The sequence below is a fragment of the Euprymna scolopes genome, chromosome 34, assembly GCF_053919585.1.
Source record: "Euprymna scolopes isolate OS-2025 chromosome 34, ASM5391958v1, whole genome shotgun sequence".
Lineage (NCBI taxonomy): Eukaryota > Metazoa > Mollusca > Cephalopoda > Sepiida > Sepiolidae > Euprymna > Euprymna scolopes.
The window spans coordinates 5,327,873-5,350,464 of record NC_136515.1 but is presented as its reverse complement, the minus strand read 5'-3'; the positions used below and the strand labels follow the sequence as shown (position 1 = coordinate 5,350,464).

The 22,592-nt window shown below is 37.3% G+C and overlaps 1 protein-coding gene across 1 annotated transcript in view; it reads right to left on the bottom strand.

Annotated features, from left to right (window-relative positions):
* LOC145259046 (E3 ubiquitin-protein ligase MYCBP2-like) overlaps positions 1–22,592 on the bottom strand; it is a 563,294-nt gene that overhangs the window by 371,786 nt on the left and 168,916 nt on the right. The window contains exons 18-19 of the mRNA XM_080116672.1: positions 13,515–13,574; positions 5,035–5,135 (exon numbers count right to left, since the gene is read on the bottom strand). Of these exons, the coding sequence (XP_079972798.1) occupies positions 5,035–5,135; positions 13,515–13,574 (161 nt within the window). The remainder of the gene's footprint in view (positions 1–5,034; positions 5,136–13,514; positions 13,575–22,592) is intronic.

Sequence of the window (22,592 nt, the reverse complement as noted above, 5' to 3'; positions counted from 1 at the left end):
GTTCGAGGAATAGAGAAAAACTTTAGAAGAAGACAGTCAGTGAAGAAACTCGGAGGCATTCAGACGTCTGGAAGCGAGACGTCACTTCAAGAAAAATGTGAAACTTTGAATTCTTGATGATGGAATCACGGCCGTGTGAAGAATAAACCATTATGTTTTTGTAAAGCTCGTCTTGTGTCTTATGATTCCTACAGAAAGGTAAAGTCCAATTGTATTATATATTTGTGTTATATGTCTTTCCATACACGTCTCAACATCATCATGTCCGAACAGTGGACACTATATCTCTTCACTATAAGAGTTTCTTCTTCCATTCTACACAACAAAGAAGAAACATTTAAAATATAAGAATCTCTCCTAACAGGAACTATCTCTTTAGAACTCTTACAACAACTCTCTCTCACTGAGTACATCAACATCCCTCACTAAGATACAACATCCTATGTAATAAGACAAGAACTCTCACTAAGACTCGTATCTTTACTAGTAAGACTCTTAAAATGAAACCCCTATATAACACTGTCATGGTATCCCTGATTATAAATTATTTGATCAGGAGACCATAATTATTTAAAAAGGAGGATAGAAGCTGATTACTAAGACTAGGACAACAGCATATTCTTTTCATTCTTTTGACTCTCGAGTGTGTATCCGTCGTTATCTTATATGCTTTTATATAGAGTGATGCGATTCTCAGTTAATTAACTGTGTCTAACTGTGACGGATATATACTCGAGAGTCAAAACAATGAAAAGAATATGCTGTTGTCACAGCCCTAGTAATGACATGCTACGAACATAAAAGTATTAGTATATAGATATTCTAATTTAATGATTGTAGCAGGTTACAATCTATCCTCCCTTTTGATAAATAGGATCTCCCGATCACTAGAGATGCAGTGAACCGTGCGTGAAACTAAAATATACCTTCTTGATCTTCTAGGATCAAAGAGTAGTATCTGTTCTATCTAATGATTGTATAACAATATTGTGGGGTTTCCGTTTGCGCTGGGTGTCCATACAATGTAAACATGTCACATACTCCTATAAGAATATATTCTGACACTATATTCTCTTGTTTGTCTGCTTTCCAGCTGACTACAATCTGATTGTCTTCAAGTCCAACGTAAACAAATTCTTGATGAACGATCCCCCTAAGTAATCCAATTTACAAAATTTCCACCACTTATGTTTATTACGCTATAATCACATTGACTAATATATACCCATTAACCCTTACCCTCGAGTGGCCTCTAGGCCTTTATAAGTGGTGATTCCTGTATAAAAAAAAAAAGTACTTTTACAGTTTTAACAAAAGGGCTACAAAAATATCGCGAAAGATGCTGCTGTGGAATTTCCACAGGTCCCGCTTCTATAAAAGCGAGAATGTGTGTGTGTTGTGGTGGCACCCACTCGTTTACATATGTGGATAATATTACACATAAATAACAAGACTCGGTTAGTCTGAGTGTGTGTTAACCAGAAGCCACCGAAGGCCGAGCCTAGATGTTCTCCAGCCAAGACTCTCTTACCTGACAACCATTATGTAAATATACTGTAAATATACTTTTCCTAATACACTTCTTATTGATCTACCTTTGTTCGTTGAGTCTTCACTTGTATTGCCTTATACGTTATTTGCAAACATAACAGTGTGTGTGTGTGAGAGAGGACAACTATATACTCAACAAATTTGTGATCTATAGACTAGAAATTTGGTATATAGGGTATTCAGACATGTAAACTTTAATTGGATTTCATCTAGAAAAAAGGGCTGTTAAAGAGTAAAAATTGAAAAATTGGTACATTGGGGGGGGGGATCAAGTGTTTCACAAATGAGCAAATTATTCACATGACAGATTCCTTATGTTAAGTATTTCTGAAAACACTTAAAAAATCATGTCAAGCTGGCCTAATGGTTAGCGTTCTTGACTCACTGTCTTTAGGTTTTCGTTTCGATCTCAGTTTTTTTTTACTTACAAGTTTTATCGTTATTTCCATGGCAGGCGCTCGTCTGAACTCCAATCTCTGGTCCCCCCTCGCCAATCTTTCATGAAAAACACCCGTCTAGCTGAATCCACTGTGAAAAATTTTCCCCACTCTTTATCTGTGCCTAAATCAAAACGTAGATTCCATGAACAAAGCTTCTTTCTTAGAACTGCACGCCTGTGGAACCCTGTTCCGTCTGCCTGCTTCCCACCTGACTACAACCTGAATGTCCAACGTTAACAAATTCCTAATAAACCGCCCCCTTAAGTAAACACTTCATTAAATCTCCACACTAACGTACTGTACTTGCAATAACCCTTATCCCTGAGTGGCTTCCGGGCCTTGATAAGTGGTGACCACCGTGTAAAAAAAAAAAAAAAAAAAAAAAAAAAGAAGTGAACTGTTTAGATAAAACACAGTACTATCATGCACATGTCTTAGTTTCTTTCCATTTTTTTTTTTTTTATAAAGGAATTTAATGTTATGTTTAATGTCAGGTACATCTGTTAGTATATATACGCACACCAGTACTGTTAGCAACCATGTCGACACTATCGCTCGAGTCCACATTTGTGTTTAAGTTCGCATTAGCATTACTGGTAGAGTCCATGTCAGTGTTAGGTACCTGGCGGCGCAGATTCCAAAAGCAAGAATTCTCTTGCTTTTTTGGGGTTTTTTTTGACACGCATTCCAACGTGTAAAATGAACGTTAAGCCGAATTAAACACCAAAAACACAAGTGTTTATTTTTCAAATTCAACTGTCACGTTTCATAACTTATAACGCGTCAAAACACTTCCCTTGAATTCCAAAGACAGAATGAACCATACCTTGGCTGATTTGTATCATAAATTAATGATACCAAACATTCGGGAATATTCTGCAGATCGATAAATACGCAAACACTTCATTTGCATATTTATTTCATAGATGGATTTGTAGTGCACATCTTGTCAGCTTAATACCAAAACTAAAAACGTTCTTAATTAATGGAATGTGAGGTGCTTATTCAATAACATGCTTAAAAAATTTTTTAAAAAGACATCAAGATATGATTACCATATTAATTAATATATTCCAATATTGAGAAAATTTACTGTGTGTGAACATATTGCTTATTTAGAATTACACTCGATTTACAAAAAAAGAAAAAATCTTTATAATGTACATACTTGTCACGAAATGAAAATATCATATTCCAAAAATCACTAAAATTGATCAAAAAGTTTGTTGTTTTTAATTAAGAAAATCAAATTTTATTAGGGAACAAGCCGAGCATGCGGGATCTCCCTCCATGAGTGAATAATTTACTTTCACCATGACTAATGTTTATGCAAATTTTCCAAAAATTTCAAGGAGTAGTTATCGAAAAAATGCAAACAAATGAACAGATGAGCGATTTGGGGGCAATTTAACACTATAATTTCCCTCTGGGGAGGGGTTGCGACCAGAGTTATCCCATGAAATCAGTTCTGGCAAAAATTTAATTTCACCATGACTAATGTTTGTGCAAAATTTCAAAAAAATTCAAGGAGTGATTATTGAGAAAAGTGCAAACAAACAGACAGACAAATGAATTTGGGACAATTTTACCTCTATAATGGCACCTGGGTGGGGTGGGGGGGGGGTCAACTAGAGTTATTCCAGAAAATCCATTCTGGCAAAAATTTACTTTCACCATGATTAACGTTTGTGCAAATGCGAACAAACGAACAGGAGTGAAGGTCCAATCTCCCCTTTGTCAGGGGACCACCAAGAAGGAGGACAGGAGTAGCCATATTAATTTAAATAGCACCAAAATTCAAAGGTGACAATTCAATTAGAGATTTTGTTTGTATTCAAAATAATTAAAACATTAATTACTAAAAGTAGTAAAATTTAATTTTCTTAATTAAAAAACAAAGAAAACTATTTGATCAATTTATGTGATTTTTGGAATATGACATCTTCATTTCATGACGAGTACAAGATTTTTCTGTATTTTTTTTATACTAAAAATAGTAAAATTTAATTTTCTTAAAAAAAAAATTAAAAAAAAAAATACTTGATCAATTTATGTGATTTTTGGAATATAACCTCTTCATTTCATAAGCACATACATGTTTATTGGGAGGTGACGATACGGACTGATGACCTAAGTGTCCCAAGTTCAAATCCAGTTTGTTCCACAAAAATCATTTTCACTTAGGATGTTGGCAACCTTCATGTGGTTCCTTCCATAGGCACTAGACTAGAAAAATTATCAATGGATTCATATGATACAAGGATGACCATTTTAATTTGTAACCACATCACATGCTAACCCTAACTCTAATCCCCTCTAAAGATCCAAATTCAGGTCTAACCGGTAGATTGTAATGGATTTTGTAGAAGAGACAGAGAGGGAATATAAAATCGACCATATTTTATAAACAGTAATGGAGGAGGAGGATAGGGAGGAGGAAGGGGAGATATGTGCAGACGTTTCAGCTGACCAACGTCATCAATCCTGACTAATTCATTTCAATTACAGAGATTTTGTTTGGATTCAAAATGATTAAAACTTTAATTTAAAAAAAATTAGTAAAATTTGATTTTTTTTTTTTTAATTAAAAAAAAAAAAAAAAAAAAAAAAAAAAAGGGGAAAACCGTGATTTTTAGAATATGACATCTTCGTTTTACGACGCATACATACATTACAAAGATTTTTCCATATTTTTCTCTTTCCCCCTCCCCCCCCCGCCGTGTTAATGGTCTAGTGGCTAATGACACGAACTGATGACCTAGGAATACTGAATTTGGGTCTAACCGGTAGATTGTAATGGATTTTGTAGAAGAGACAGAGATAGAACATACAATCAACCATATTTATAAACAGTAATGGAGGAGGAGGAGGATAAGGGGGAGGATAAGGGGGAGGAAGGGGAGATATGTGCAGACGTCTCTGCCTCAAAGCAGCTGACCAACGTCACCACTACAAAGGGTCTAAATCATTGTACATAATATCCTACCAGAGCCGCTATCATATGAAATGAAGTGATCAGATTGGTTGAAAATATCCTTCAGACCTCGTTCGTTAAGCTGTTCATTGATTTCTCCTTCACCGGCACAGCTTTTGCACACACCGCATTCGGCACATCCGGAATCACCAGCGCCACAGCCACATGGTCTGGAAAAAAAGAAAAAAAAAAAAGTTACAGAATTTTATAAAAGAATTTGGTTATAGTCAGCTAATGTACATCCTAACTTCTGGTCCTGGATATGACCTTAAACTATATCCAGTGGTGAGGCCCCAGCTTGCGGTCTTTGGGGAGTGTGGAGCCACCCTTTAATTACCATTGCTCCCAGGTCCACTCTGACCTGGAGTGGTAGTACCTGTTAGGGTCTCAACTATGGGTTAAATAGAAATTGACTTGAGAACAACAAATATATTCTATTAAAAATTTTTTCTTCAAAATCTTTAGATTCGGCATTAAATAACCCGAAAAGGGTTGATATGCCGTAAAACAAAAACAACCAACCAATCCTAACTTCTGGTGTAGCGGTACTGGAAGCAACAAAAAAAGCAAATTAGATGTTTCTGAATTTTTTAGATGTCTATTATACATATGTCGGCGTCCAATATCATGAAGTCCGCATACAATGTGTGCACTCTATGACTAGTTCTGACCCGCAATATTCCCAAGGTCAGTACCAAATGGGAGTCGTTGTTTGGGTAAGAATCTCTCGCAGCAAATGTACGAGCAAGTCATAAGTAGGCAGGGTGACTGAAATCAACAATCCACACTCGGCCATGATGGATAGAATCCCTTATCATACAAAGTATTTGCGCCCTTGTCCAGGAGCTCGCATACAACTTATTATCGCAAGTAGCTTGCCAGAAGGAAGCGTGCAACTGAGTAAATTGATATGGAAATCGATAGACAATGATTTGGATTCATCAAACTACTGTTCTCATCTTAAGTGTCATTTTGACATTTCAGTTCATAAACCCTCTGACCTTCAAATTCCCAAACTGTAGTATGATGAATCCAAATAATACGAAAGCAAATCAGTTCCGTCACTTTTTTCTCTCAAGCCTATATCTCCCCCGTGCATGTACTTTTTTCCATTACATTTTCCGACTTTTGTTTTCTTTTTTTTTTTTTTATTTAATTGAAAAGGAATTCACGTTATTTTTTTATATAATAGTAGCGATATAAACATTTTTTTTTTTAAACATAATAACGCAGACGACTCATTTCAAAATATCAAAAATCTTAACCACTTTTAAAAATATTGCACTGTTAGCATTCTGCAGATGTAAAATGAGACGCTCTGATATTATTGTAGCTTTTTTTGTTAAAACTGCAAAAGTATTTATCTAAGCTAGCAGGGACGCCTGGATCGTAAAGTACGCTTAAATATATTTTAATTCTTGCAGATTTCGTATATATTATTATAGAGTTGATGTTCTATTGATTTTTATATATTATAAAATTGCGACTTTAAAAATATATATCCATATGACATGGGTGCATTAGCTTGAATCAAAACCGAAACCAAAATTTATGAAAAAAATATATGCATATAACTGGAGTTCCTTCAGCCATAATCGAAACTAAAACCAAAACTTATGAAGAATTCTGGATAAAATTATATAAAAAAAAAATAAATAAATAAATAAAAAAATAAAAAAAATAGAGGATTTAAGTGCCATCAGCAGCTATAGTCGAAACCGAAATCAAAACTTATGAAGAATTCTTGGTAAAATTATTTATGACCAGAAATAGAACATACCAATTAAACGATCCGGATGTAAGTGTGACACAAAAGAACACGCACGTTATCGTATTAATATATAGATAAGTTTCCAACAAATAAAACAGATACCATGATCGAAAAATCGAAACTGAAACCTTGAAATCTTCAATCTAGCATTCTACCAACTGAGCTAAATACAGTTTAAAGCATTACATGACAAAATAATTACAGCTTTAGCGTGACATCATAGATTTACGATTTACATCACGTTTCAAAACAAATTCAAACATAAGCGAAAGTAAAAATGAATACATCGGTAAACATTATCAGCAGTGTTGGAAAAAATATTTTTATCATCGAAAAAATTTTATCCTAATAGTTTTCTTCCCTCAAGCTGCTAGACTTTGTAATTCCCTCCTTGTTACTTGCTTCCCTGATTATACCGATATACTGCAAAAGTTTAAATGTAAACACATATCTCTCTCATCTCCCCTAAACATTATCCCAAATAGCAACCCCTTACGTCAAAGTTACAAAACGTTTGGTGTGGATATTAAAAAAAAAGTACTTGGATTTTCGATAGAACTAAAAACATAGTTATAGCTTCCGCGTAATGTTATAGATTTATGATTAACTAGCGGGGGTACTTGGCGTCGCCTAGGTGTGTCAAGGAGGTTGTAATAAGGAACCTTGGTGGAGAGAGGTGTCAAAAAAAGTGGCAGTAGATGGGGGGGGTCAAAACAACAGTAGGCAGCCCAGGTGGAGAGGAGAAAAAAAAAAAGTGGTAGTAGGTAGGCAGGCTCAAACCTGTAATACGAAGGAGGAAAAGAAGGTAAAAAAAAAAAAAACTAACATCTTAAGCTGATGCGTCCATAGTGAGACCGGAGGTCGCAAGCATTGGAATTAAGGATAGTCAATCGAAAGTAGACAATGATTTGCGAAAATATTGACAAAAAAAAAAAAAAAAAAATCGACCCCTCCTTGTAGAAAACGGCCGAATTGAAGGTGAAGGAATCAATGTTTTTGGCAAATTTTTCGATATTTGTCGTCAGAGATGTCAAGCTTCAAAACAATACAGATCTCATCAGGATCTGTTGAAAGTTTTTGGCAGACATACAAACACACACACACATTTTGCCTTTTATATTATAAATGCTATGTTTTAAAACACAAATTCAAACATAAACAATAATCTAATTTATAAAACTCACTATGTCTGTCTGTCTGTCCCCATATTTTCAAATTATCTCTTTCAAAACTAAAAGTCTCAGAGCGGCACTAGGGGCCTCAAATGACTGGATTTTTTATCGACCGTTCTTTTATAGGTCTATAGTTTTTAAGGGGTCAAAATTAAAAAAAAATTGTTATACATTTTGTACATTCATCTTAGTTTATTTTTAATTTTTAATCAGTTTATATGCGTGTTACGTTGCTGCAGTGGTAACATCACCAGCTTTGAATGTTTTGGTTTCGATTCTAGCTGATGGCACCTAAATACCTTTTTTTTTATACTTTTGAAATCACAACTATAAAAATGTATACAAAATCTGGCAAAATAAAAATATCATATTTAATCGTATTTTACAACAGGGAAAAGACCCCACCCCCACCCCACCTGCTAGTAAAAAATAAATAAATGGGTAAACAAATAGATTACCAAAGTTAAGCAACATTGAGCCTGGCCAGTACCAGATGGGTGACCATTTGGGAAGGCGAGGCGCTGTATGTACCTTCTGAGAAGGTTGGGCATGGGGCCAGCACCCTCGCCCTGTAAAAAGAACTCCTCGCTACAAAAGCATCTACAAAGTTGTAGATGGCCTATGCCCCTGAGGGGCTCAAAGGCTATGGATGGATGGAAACAAATAGATTATTTTAATAGTCCAAAACGATTTAGAATTTGAGCTTATAAAACCCATCAATTGTAGTACGAACCAACAGGATTTTGAAATGACAAGATTAAATATCAAATATGGCAGTTAAAATGAGCATAAAAGAAAAACTTGTGAAAACAAAAAAAAAAAAATCACAAGAAACCCTCGTCTGACTGAAAACACTATCAATAATTTCCTCCACTCTTTATCTGTGCCTAAACCTAAACGTAGATTCCATGAACAAAGTTTCTTTCTTTGAACTGCACACCTGTGGAACTCTTCCATTTACCTGCTTTCTAGCTGACTATGATATGGCCGTCTTCAAGTCCAATGCAAACAAGTTCTTGATAAGTCATTCCTCTTAAGTAATACAATTTACCAAATTTACACTTTTAATGATTACTACATTGTCCTTTTGACCACTGTACACTCTTTAACCCTTATCCTCGAGTGGCCTCTGGGCCTTGATAAGTGGTGATTCCCTTGTAAAAAAAAAAAATATATATATGCATACATACATATCAGTGAAAAATATTAGTGTACACCAAAAATTATGGAAAATTATCGAGTAGAGTTATAAAATTAATCTACTGTGATATGGTGGCATTAAAGATGGTTTCAGGACTGCCAGCAACCACTGTAAAAGAGTAATAAAAAATGCAAAAGAGCTATATGCTCAGTCCGTTAAATCCAAAGTAGCTGAGCAGCAGCTTGATTCCCACCAGTTTTGGCAAATAGCAAACAGGATCCTGAACAGAAGCATTTGTTCTATCCCAACCATCATCAATGGACCTGAGGTCATCTAGTAAACATCAGACAAGGCCAAACTATTTGCCAAGAACTTTGCAGCTAATTCTACCCTATGCAATGAAGGTCATCAACTCCCCGTATTTCCTCCTATAATAGACAATACGCTATGCAACATACAAATATCTGTGCGTGAGGTCACCAAGCTAATCAAGAACCGGATTCCAGTAAAGCAACTGGCCCTGACGGCATTCCAGTTATAGTGCTGAAAAAGCTTTAACCAGAACTTGCCCCCATACTTACAAAACTGTTTAAGCGTTGCCTCAAGAAGTGCTTTCCAACACCCTGGAAAACCTCATCAGTATGTCCTGTATTTAAGAATTCAGGTGATAGGTCATCTCCCTCTCAGTACAGACCAATAAGTCTCCTGTGTGTCATGAGTAAGTTGCTAGAATCCATATTAAATAAAGAAGTAGTCAACCACCTCAGCAGAAATAACCTTAGTGACATGCAATATGGTTTCCATTATGCCAGATCTACAGCAGATGTGCTAACGGTTATATCTCATAGGATTAGTGAATCTCTCGACAAAGGCTTCCTTTCTAGGGCAATTGCTCTTGACAAATCAAATACCTTCGATAAGGTATGGCATAATGGCCTGCTTCACAAGATTTCCAGCTATGGTATAAATGGAAATGTTTTCTCAATCATTAAATCATTTCTCTCTGATAGGCTCATAAGAGTAGTAGTTGATGGGCAGAAATCAGAGGCTCACAGTATTAATGCTGGAGTCCCTCAGGGGTTCATCCTAGGCCCAACTCTCTTCCTGATCTACATCAATGATCTCCCAAAACACATACTTAAATCATTCATTGACATCTATGCTGATGACATGACCATCTATGGCAACACATCTAAAGCCGTAAATGACAAAGTTCTCTCTCCTCTGATCTCGAGCGCGTGGTACAGTGGGAGAAGAGGTGGATGGTTACTTTTAATGCATCTAAAACCAAGCTCCTATCTTTACATCATCAACGCTCTGATCCCCATCTGGCATCAATTGAAATGGATGGCTCTTATCTAGGGGAGGCTCCATGTTTTAATAAGCTTCTGGGCTTGACCTTTACTCCTGACCTGAAATGGAACATGTACATCAAGTCTGTTGCCAAGGTCGCTGGAAAAATGGTAGGATCCTTCTACCGCTCCAGAAGATATCTCACTGCTGATGCAATTCTCTATCTATATAAAAGCCAAGTATGTCCAAGGATGGAGTATTGCTGCAGGAGCTGTTAAAAACAACCTATCCTGCCTTGACAGAGTACAAAATAGACTTTTTGTGGCCTATTGGGGGATGTCCTTTTCTCTTCCCTGCAACCTCTCTCCTACAGAAGAGATGTTGCGAGCCTGTCTTTGTTTTATCATTATTTCCATGGCAAGTGCTCGTCTGAGCTCCAATCTCTGGTCCTCCCTTGCCAATCTTTTGTGAAAAACACCCTTATCCCTGAGTGGCTTCCGGGCCTTGATAAGTGGTGACCACCGTGTAAAAAAAAAAAAAAAAAAAAAAAAAACCCGTCTAGCTGAAATCACTGTTAATAATTTTCCCCATTCTTTATCTGTGCCTAAATCAAAACGTAAATTCCATGAACAAAGCTTCTTTCTTAGAACTGCACGCCTGTGGAACTCTCTTCCATTTGCCTGTTTCCCACCTGACTACAACTTGGATGTCTTCAAGTTCAACATAAACAAATTCCTGATAAACCACCCCCTTAAGACACTTTATCAAATCTCCGTTACTAACGATTACTATGATATTATCCAATTGATTACTGTACACGCAATAACCCTTATCCCCGAGTGGTTTCCAGGCCTTGATAAGTGGTGACTTCCATATAAAAAAAAAGAAAAAAAATGTATAAAAGAAACAGTGTGAGCGAGTTTCTTGCAAACTTGAAAACGGCCAATTTTAATCAAATTTCACTCCAAATTACTTTATCTGCCTGGCAGTGTTCTTAGATAGAATGTCTGATAATCGAAATAATCCAATGAAAAGAAGAGACCATTTTGACCACAGTTAACACCTTACATAGCCTAACATCACACATGCATGGGAGAAGTTTTATTACCACACAAGCCGAAAGACCCAACATATAAAATCAACAGTAGGTTCTTTGATATAACAGAGGCGCGTTCAATTGAAGCATGATACTTAACTTTTGCATTTTAAACTTTAATTCAAGCCATTATATATATATTAAAATAGTTTTATAAAATCAACAGTAGATTCTCTACAGTGCAATGTACACTACAATGTATTTTGGAATAAGTCACTGGGGGAGACATGCGCAGCTCCCCCCCCCCGTACAATGCAATGGGGGGAGCAAGCAATAAATTAATTTGATTGAAAAATGGGTGATTTCACAGATTTCAATGACAATAAAAATATCGGAGTGCGAAACATTGGTTGATCATCATTCAATCCTGGACAACGTCCACTCTGAACAAGACCAAAGAGGTATTTCATATCAAAAGAGAGATAATTTTCTACAACATGCTAGTTTGATGCAAGTGGGGTTAGTTGTTTTTATCAACATTCTACTCAATATTTTTCATCAATAATTATTCCTGTTATTTTAAACTACAACATTTTGCATCTCCAAACCCGACTGATTAGGCGGAAGGATTTGCCCAACATCGTATGGATGAATCGATTACACTGGCATATAGAACGTTCATTCTCCTGAATAATTCTGTCAGAGTTAGCTGTCCGAGGAAAATTTGGAAGCAAGCGGTTAGATAAGTAAAGAGTAGAATTTGAAGAGTTGGCCTCCCGAATTGTGAAATATCGGAATTTCTTTAGCAAAGGAAAAGTGAAGAAAAAAAAAAGGAAAACATGAAGAAGCAAAAAGAGACAAATGAAAGAAAAAAAAAAAAAAGACAAATGAAAGAAAAAAAAAAAAAAGACAAATGAAAGAAAAAAAAAAAGACAAATGAAAGAAAAAAAAAAAAGACAAATGAAAGAAAAAAAAAAAGACAAATGAAAGAAAAAAAAAAGACAAATGAAAGAAAAAAAAAGACAAATGAAAGAAAAAAAAAAAGACAAATGAAAGAAAAAAAAAAGACAAATGAAAGAAAAAAAAAAGACAAATGAAAGAAAAAAAAAAAGACAAATGAAAGAAAAAAAAAAAGACAAATGAAAGAAAAAAAAAAAGACAAATGAAAGAAAAAAAAAAGACAAATGAAAGAAAAAAAAAGACAAATGAAATAAAAAAAAGACAAATGAAAGAAAAAAAAAGACAAATGAAAGAAAAAAAGACAAATGAAAGAAAAAAAAGACAAAGGAAAGAAAAAAAAAGACAAAGGAAAGAAAAAAAGACAAAGGAAAGAAAAAAAGACAAAGGAAAGAAAAAAAGACAAAGGAAAGAAAAAAAGACAAAGGAAAGAAAAAAAGACAAAGGAAAGAAGAAAAAAGACAAAGGAAAGAAGAAAAAAGACAAAGGAAAGAAAAAAAAGACAAAGGAAAGAAAAAAAATGAAGAGAGGAAAAAAAAAATGAAGAGAGGAAAAAAAATGAAGAGAGGAAAAAAAAATGAAGAGAAAAAAGCAAACAAGAAAAGACAAAAAACAAAAAGATGAAACTGAGAAGAAAAAATGCAAAAAGGAAAAGAAAAGAAATGGAAAAAGATCTAAAATAATTGGCAAATTACAAATCAAGAAGCTCCAAGAAATACCAAATTATGATTGGCTAAGCTGATCATGTGATAATTTATAGAAAAAGAACTGAACTAAAGTACAACTTTAGATATGTACATTTAAAAAATGGCATTTGTTTTATTTGAAGAATTAACAATTATTTTCACAATAATAAAAAAATATTTGTTTAAAAAGAGAAAAAAAAATTGATGCAATTTTAAATAAAGAAAAAAAAAATTCCTTTTGTTTAAAGAATATTGAAATGACAATGATCTTTAATTGAAGGAAATTTTTTTTTTTCTTGATAGTATTGATCCTAGCGTAGACTTATTTCATAAAGAGTTTAACAATAAATTATACAAAAAGCACCATGAAATTTCCACAGGATCCTGTTAGTATTTTAAGAATGCCTTAAAAAAAATTGTGGGTTCATACCTCCCCCAACAGTGTTAGTATGTAAGTAAAATATAGATTTGATAGAATTTAACCTCAGCTTACCCGGTTCCATTGTTTGAATAATCATCCACTCGGCCGAGCATTAGGCCGATCATTTGCCCCCTAGAAACAAATAGTGTGAAATATTGAATATCCTTATGCAAAACTCGGCTCATCAAAGTTTTCAATGGTATCAAATTCTGATCCTCCGTTGAACAAAGCAGCAAATTTTCAGGTGAGTAATTATCACACCACATAAGAGGGACATGTAGGAGTGTTGTAGTCAATGTTTATACACCGACGTACAAAATCAAAATACATAAATGCATTTGAACACGTGTCGTCCATGCATACACTATCCTATATTTTGGACCAACCAGAAAGCTTTCTGAATTTATTTGAAACTAGCCTGGATACCCGGAGGTGAGTATTGAACAAAAAGAAAAAAAAACGAAAATGGTAGTAGGCAGGCAGGCTCAAACCAGGACAGATGAACATGGGACAATCTTCAATAGTTGCTTCTTCAGTTCAATCATATAACAAAATGACTTACTTGCAGTTTCATCAAATACTTTTGTATGCAAAATCCGATCCTGCATTTTGCTAATTCCTACCTTCTGATGAGAAGGAAAGTATTTCTTCGACACTCCGTGGATTAAGGACTATCCACTTATTAAGTGTTTCCTTTTCAGATTAAATATGTTTTTAACTCTTTTTCAAAGTGTTTTTTAACATGTTTTATTAACTGTTTGCTCTTTTATATATATATTATATATATATATATATATATATATATATATATATATATATATATATATATATATATATAGAGAGAGAGAGAGAGAGAGAGAGAGAGACACCCAGCATTCCACGATAAAAACCTACAGTCATCTGACATTAGAAATATCTTAACTAACAATACTAAAATTTGATACCTTAAATTGCACACGAAGACTAAAATTACTAGAAGCCATACTAATTAAAAAAACTGAAGGAAAAGAATATGAAAAAAAGTGGCAAAGGTTTAAATTAAGGCTAGTTAATTAAAAGGAGGGGATGACTTTCGACAATATCGGTGAAAAAAGTGACCCCTCCTTGTAGATAAGTGCCCAATTGAGGGTGAAGGAATTAATGTTTTTAGCCAATGTTTCGATATTTTTCATCTGAAGGGTCGAGGTTCAAAACGATACTGATCTCGTGAAAAGTTTTAGACAAACATACAAACATACATTTAAACAGACAGATGAAATTTATATTATAGACTAGCAGGGGGTACCCAGTGTTGCCCGGGTGTTTGGAGGCGTGTGTGTGCAAAAAAAAAAAAAAAAAAAAAAAAGTTAGAAAAAGTTTTAGTAAGAAGGTAGGATTGAACCCCGAAGCCTTGACGCGAAGGTGGAAATGAAAGGGAAAAAAAGCCAGTCACCTAACCATCTCGGCCACGAGGGAGAGGAACTGATAAGGGTGTTATATGAAGGTTTATGAAGCGAAATAAAGAGGTGCGAGGAAGTGGCGTGGTATCTGACCTAGTTTTGCGCTGCAAGCCAGATCATTCGCTTTCGCTTTTCACAGATGCGAGCAAATAAAATTAAATACACACGCGACCCCCTTTGTTAAGTCGTAGTTATTATGATTTAGACGCGATATAAAAAGTTTTAAGTATGAGCGAGCCTACCCAGAAGGCCTGGGAAATAAGTCATACGGACATACACAAAAAGCCAACATACATGCATACATACACATATATTCGCTTTTATATATATATATATAGACTAGCGGGGGTGCCCGGCGTTGCCCTGGTGTTTGTTGGTGTGTGGATAAACAAAACAATTTTGGTAGGCAGGTAGGCTCGAACCCAAAGCCTTACGGCGAAGGCGGAAGAGAAAGTGATAACTTGATAACTTACCGCGACGCTAAGAAGGCAGAGGAAGTGAAAATGGTTGAAATTAAAGGATTAAAAAGTTAAATGAACGAGTTTACACAGATCATGCCATAGGGGAATGAAATCCCGCACTTAACTTTGGCTGCAAGCCAGTTTCTTTGTTTCCCCAAGATGTTGGGGAAAACCAGCTCCCCATAAGAAGGGGAGTGTCAAAATGAATAGCAATTGTCTGATATGACGGGTTTTGCCCGCATTGATTAAAGCTGATTGCTTTCTGGGCATCCCTTGCACTCATGCTAGGGAGCTCCGTTTGCTACGGATTTAGTTTCGCTTTTATACGGAAAAGCAAAACAAACAAACAGGTGAGAGTAAGAAATAGCGCAAAAATAGTGTGTAAAAGTCACTCAAATAAAAGATAGATGACCTCTTTTCATAAATCGGAGATATTATAATCTAGGGAGTATATAAAATGTTGTAAAAATTAGTGAGAATGCACAGATCTTTACAAACAGACTTTTCTTTCTTCAAATTTATGTCAACATTACAACATGGCAAGAAAGAAGAAAAGAAAAAAAAAAAAAAAAAACATACTGAGGATGGAGTTTGACTCTGAAATATATTTAAATTATAAATTTCAAACAAGTAAAATATTTTTTTTCTTTTCCTAATATTGCGTTGTGATTTGGCTTTCAAGCGCACTAGATGCGTATTTTATTTATTCAAATTAAATCGACGTTTCTATAATACAACTCTCACCTTTGACGTCATTTTGTTTCGTTTACCTTATGACAATGTCTCCAGTTTTTCTCACATTTGATTATAAACCTTGCAAAACGTTTTCACTGAAAATGTTTCAGCTCATCCCAAAAATACTTCTATTCAAAAACACCATAAAGTAAAACCTCCAACACATCCCTAAAAACTAAGGACCGCCATCCCTAAAACTGGTAAACAAAATCCCATAACCATCACACCAGCTTGACATGACTTTTAAATAATGTTTTCAAACTTACTTATACTTAATATGAGAAAGCTGCTATATTTTATGACTAAGCATGTGCAGTCGTAAAACAGTTGCAGACAGATAAAAATCCGTTGGTCTCCCATGTACCAAAATTTCAATATTGACCCCTTAGCAACACTTTTTTTCTGGATGAAAACAGATTTGAAATTGTCCTCAGTTTGAATCCTTTATTTACCAAATTTAAAGTCTGTAGAGCAACACTTCGAAGAGTATATAGGTTGAGAAGTGTTCTCACACATATTTTCATATATGATGTAATAAAGCTGAAAGGAGGACAAAAAATATTGAACACATGCTTCCCATACAGGATATGACATTATGGACAGGAAGTCTCAAGTGTGATGTGGCTAAGAACAGAAAGTTGGGTTTTTTCACTGGGTTCAGACGTCTTTTTTCTAAGCCCTACTTTTGTTCATCCGTGCATGGAATAGGCAAAGAAAAGATTATAACATGTGTAAAAGATGTCACCATTCATTGAGCAACTACTTAAAACGTGTCAATGAGATACTCATTTGTTTTCTGATGAGTCATCGCGTGGGAATCAAATCTTCATATAATGGTTACAAAGTAAATATAAATGAGAAAGATAATATATTGGTGGATATATATAGTAAATGCTTCCTTGTTTGGCCGGTAGGATCAGTTAGGTTTTAGAAATAACTCAATACTAGCATTTCAGCCCGGCATTGCCCAGGTGTTTGGAGGTGTATGTTGAGCAAAAAAAAAAAAAGCAGTCAAATTTTTCAACTTTGACCCCTATTATGACCCTTTAACATTTGTTTTGGGCTTAAATCAAGTTATTAAGTTAGATCCATGTCCAAGGAACCTATATGTAAAATTTCAAGTGTTTAGACCCAAAATTGGCAGAGGAGTTTGGTAGAGTTCTCAAAGGTCAAATCGTTGGACTTTGGCCCCTTAACAGCCAAATTTCTGGCCGAAAATATATCAAATTTTAAGTCTGTAGACTGAAAATTGACAGAGTTATTATGTAGGAAAATGTACACAGACACACACATTCACTTATATATATATATATACATACAGGGTGCCCCCCCCCAAAAAAAGAGGCTATCTAGAACATATGCTGTACAACGGAGAAAAAAAGAAAAAAAGGCCAAAGACCCTAGAGTTTTGATGTGAGGTTTTGAATATAATAAACTAGTTATGACCAAAGTTTCATTTCATTCAGACAAAATAGTCAGAAATTATAGCCGGGGCCCGTTTTTTATGGGTCACCGTGATAAAAAGTGACAAATTTGAGTGTGCACTGTTTTCTTAACACTAAACGAACAGGCACTAAATGAACAATTGTTTTGCTTTTCGAGTTTTATATCAGTTTATTTTACATTAAAAAAAAAAATTGAGGGGGAGTTTTTGTTTTTATACAAGTGTTGGATTGTGTAGTGGACTTTCGGTCAGCGTTCAAGTTGTGGATAACTTGACAAAGACTAAAGTTACTTCTCATGAAAGAGGAGAACTATTTATGGCACAATGGGAGATTCCATTGTGCACACATGGGCAAGTCTATTCCTTGGATTGTGATTGGCTGAATCACCTGATTGGATATGCTTGTACATAAATACAAGCCCTCAGTCCAGCTCAATCTGATGTCTGTCTTGTGCATGAGCTGGACCCTTGGTAAGTGTTGCTGCTATTATTATTATTGTTGTTGTTGTTGTGTGTTATTGACTAACACAGTTCTTTTGATTATTCTACATCTCCCCTCTTCCCCCCCCCCACGAGTAGGCTGGGTTGTGTGAGAGGTGTATCTCTCTTTTAGGCCTAGTTTGTTGTGTGGTAGTAACCTAGAAAGAGCTCGGGGAATCCTTGATCGAAAGCGTGGGGATATATGTGTGGTTTGTTGTTGGGGTTTGGTTGCTGTGTATGTGCTATTACAGGGAGATAGTGGGAGATGCAAGAATGTAGTATCGCTTGAGGGAATTGTTGGTCCTAGTGCTGCACTTGGTATTGGGGTTGGTGCAGGCTTAAGTTCGCATTTTCTGAGGAAACGGCGGTTCCTAAGTGTGATCCTTCCGGATCCGTTAACCCTGATTCGGTATTGTCGATCTGGTAGAGAACTGATGATTTTGCCCGTTGTGTTCCATCTGCGATTGACTGGATTTTGGATGGCTACAGTGTCACCAGCTTGTAATGGTGGAAGGTTGTGGGTATATTTATTGTATCTTTCTACTATTTTTGCATTGCGGTGGTGGAGCATTTCCTCGCGATGTTGTGCCGCTGACACCCATTCAGGATGAGGCTTGTAGAGGATTGGCTGTGATGGGATGGAGTCACGTAGTCGACGGTGAAGTAATAATTGGGCCGGTGATAGGCCAATGCTTTGGATTGGGGTATTCCGATACTGCAAGATGGCCCGGGCAACACTGTCATTGTCCAAGGAACCGTGGGGGCCTGTGTTTCCTTTCACAATCCTCTTTGCAGTTTTTACTGCAAGCTCTGCCCTGCCATTGGATTGGGGATACGCAACAGAAGATAATCTGTGCCTAACACACCATGTTTTCAGAAATTCTTGGAACGTGCTGGAAGTGAAAGGTGGGCCGCCATCGGTGCTGAGTTCTTCTGGGGCACCATATGTTTGGAACAGTTGTCGGCATATGGACATCAATTTGGTTGTAGTAGTGTGACCTGATTCTAGGCGGTATAAAATTAGCCAACCAGTTAGCCTATCTGCGCAGGCAAGGTATGTGTGATCTCCAACATAAAAAATATCCATGACGATTTGTTGGAATGGCCACTCTGGGGATCGTGTTAGAATGATAGGCTCCCTTGGTTGACTAGGTGCGATGGTTGAGCATACCATGCAATTCGCCCTAATACTGCGGATTGATGCATCCATCCCTGGCCAGTACACCGATTCGTTGGCACGTGCTTTCATGCCGACTACTCCTTGGTGTGCAGAATGCAGGCAGTGTAGGACCTTTTTCGTTGTGTTTTGGGGATGACGATCCTTCGATCCAACAATACTAGACCATTGTCCGTGCTAAGGCGGTGCCTCACCTCCCAATACTCACGGATTTCGGGAGCAGTGAGATTACGTGTTTTTGGGAAGCCTTGCTGTATTGTGTCTATTAATTTGTTATATTGTTGATCACCACGACCTGCTGAACGAATTAGGTCTGGTGATAGCATGGCTATATTACTGCTGTCTGCAAATGTTGCTATTAAGGCTGTTGACTCTGTTATGTTGCTTATGTTGTTCGACTCCAGTATATCCATTTGAGAGGGTTTTGTTGGAAATACATCGAGGAGGGCTTGCACCATCGCCACTGGGTGGCGGGAAACTGCATCAGGGCCTCTGTGCCACTTCCCGGGGCAATGCTGTATGGTAAATCTGTATCTCAGGGTCTTTTCCTTTAGTCTAAAGAGCCGGGGGTTTTGGATCTTGCTCAGATCACGATCGCCAAATATCCCCTTCAGAGGTTCATGGTCTGTGACCACTATGATGTTTGGAGAACCCATGACGAACATACGGCATTTCTCCAATGCCCATGCTATTGCTGCTGCCTCACCCTCTATTGGTGCATATCTGCGCTCAGCATACATGCAAAATCTGCTGCCGGCATATATCAGATGCCAACCTTCGGAACAGAAGATTGGGGCTTTTTCCATGGTACATTGGCAATGTTTTTGTAGGAGTAGGAAGCATATGTAGAGGGCTTGTTTAGTTGTTTTCCCTCTGACCACAAACTCAACTGGTAGCCAACCCTGACACATGAGTGTGAAACCTCCAACTGTTCGTATGATCTTTCTTGATTGGATAAGACTAATCTCTGTGAGGCCCATTTTGATTAAATGCTTTGGTCCCCCAAGACAAATGGCGGCACCACTGTCGGGAAAAACCTTTAGCGTTGTACTACAACTACTAGGGATATTGACAGCTCGTCTGGGATCTGGTTTTGGTGAGAATGGGATTACTGATGCATTTATTTCAGTTAACAGATCACCTTCTGTAGTCATAATGGTGCCCCTCATTTGATCGAATGTGATATGGGCCATGAGTGTATTCATGGGAGCTTCTTGGTCTTCAAAACTCTTTATCACTGCCAGGCGATATTTCTTTGTCCGGCACACTGCTGAGAAATGGTTAAGTTTCCCACAAGTGTTGCACATTTGATTCCATGCCGGACATGTTAAATGGCGAGCACTTGTCCTTGGAGTACCGTGTTGGTGACTACCGCAACATATGCAGGTTTGACAGGGTTCTTTATCAGCAATGTTATCGTTGTGAGTAGCAGTAGAGCTAGTGCGAATATTGCCTCTGCTAGTCTGTACAGCACTGTGTTTTTTTTTTTTTGCGATACATTGACATCCGGACTGTAGCTATGTCTGAGGTATCAGTCATTGCGGTTTGGTCCCGTAGTGCAGACTCAAATGCCTCAGCATGACAAATATTTTGGTTGAGAGTTTTTAGCAACCCGGCTTTTGCCAGTAGATCGGTCTGAAGCGTATCATTCGATATCCCTTTGATAAATTGGTTCTTGATGTAAATGTCGGACAGGTCGTGATCGCAGTTGGGGCATGAAAAATTACAGTCTATGGCCGTGGACCTAAGACGAACAAGGTATTGTTGGATGGGTTCATCTTCATGCTGTGATATAGCTGCAAATGTCATCCGATGGACCATGGGATTTGATTTTTGAGTTACCAATGCTTCTGTCATCTCTAGCAGCTTGTCTGGGTTGGTGGTGAAGAACTTAGGGTACGTATTTATGATTGCGTTTTGAACGGATTCATCAGCGCAACTGTATAACTGGGTATTGGCCTGAGAAGTTGGCATGTCCGTTATTCTGGTGAATACTTCCCAGTCAATCCGAAATTTTCTGAATTGTTGAGGGGTCATTTCGAGATGAAGTTGGGGAGGCCTGGCAGCTGGTGCCTTAGCATAGGTGGTCTGGGTAGCGGGCTCCTTGGCTTGTCGAAGGATAGACAGAGCTTCTCCCATTGTTGTGATTCCCAATTCTCTTAGCATGGCTCGATCCATTACTTGAAGGTTTTCTTTCCTCAGTTTTTCCTTCACAAAAGTTGCAGCGTAGCTCTTGGCGGAATCGGCAGCAATGCCTGCTTTGAGGAAATAGTCTTCCCAATCTTCTGTCTCGAATCCTGTTCGTAGCGCCATGTTGGATTGTGTAGTGGACTTTCGGTCAGCGTTCAAGTTGTGGATAACTTGACAAAGACTAAAGTTACTTCTCATGAAAGAGGAGAACTATTTATGGCACAATGGGAGATTCCATTGTGCACACATGGGCCAGTCTATTCCTTGGATTGTGATTGGCTGAATCACCTGATTGGATATGCTTGTACATAAATACAAGCCCTCAGTCCAGCTCAATCTGATGTCTGTCTTGTGCATGAGCTGGACCCTTGGTAAGTGTTGCTGCTATTATTATTATTGTTGTTGTTGTTGTGTGTTATTGACTAACACAGTTCTTTTGATTATTCTACATCTCCCCTCTTCCCCCCCCCACGAGTAGGCTGGGTTGTGTGAGAGGTGTATCTCTCTTTTAGGCCTAGTTTGTTGTGTGGTAGTAACCTAGAAAGAGCTCGGGGAATCCTTGATCGAAAGCGTGGGGATATATGTGTGGTTTGTTGTTGGGGTTTGGTTGCTGTGTATGTGCTATTACAGGGAGATAGTGGGAGATGCAAGAATGTAGTATCGCTTGAGGGAATTGTTGGTCCTAGTGCTGCACTTGGTATTGGGGTTGGTGCAGGCTTAAGTTCGCATTTTCTGAGGAAACGGCGGTTCCTAAGTGTGATCCTTCCGGATCCGTTAACCCTGATTCGGTATTGTCGATCTGGTAGGGAACTGATGATTTTGCCCGTTGTGTTCCATCTGCGATTGACTGGATTTTGGATGGCTACAGTGTCACCAGCTTGTAATGGTGGAAGGTTGTGGGTATATTTATTGTATCTTTCTACTATTTTTGCATTGCGGTGGTGGAGCATTTCCTCGCGATGTTGTGCCGCTGACACCCATTCAGGATGAGGCTTGTAGAGGATTGGCTGTGATGGGATGGAGTCACGTAGTCGACGGTGAAGTAATAATTGGGCCGGTGATAGGCCAATGCTTTGGATTGGGGTATTCCGATACTGCAAGATGGCCCGGGCAACACTGTCATTGTCCAAGGAACCGTGGGGGCCTGTGTTTCCTTTCACAATCCTCTTTGCAGTTTTTACTGCAAGCTCTGCCCTGCCATTGGATTGGGGATACGCAACAGAA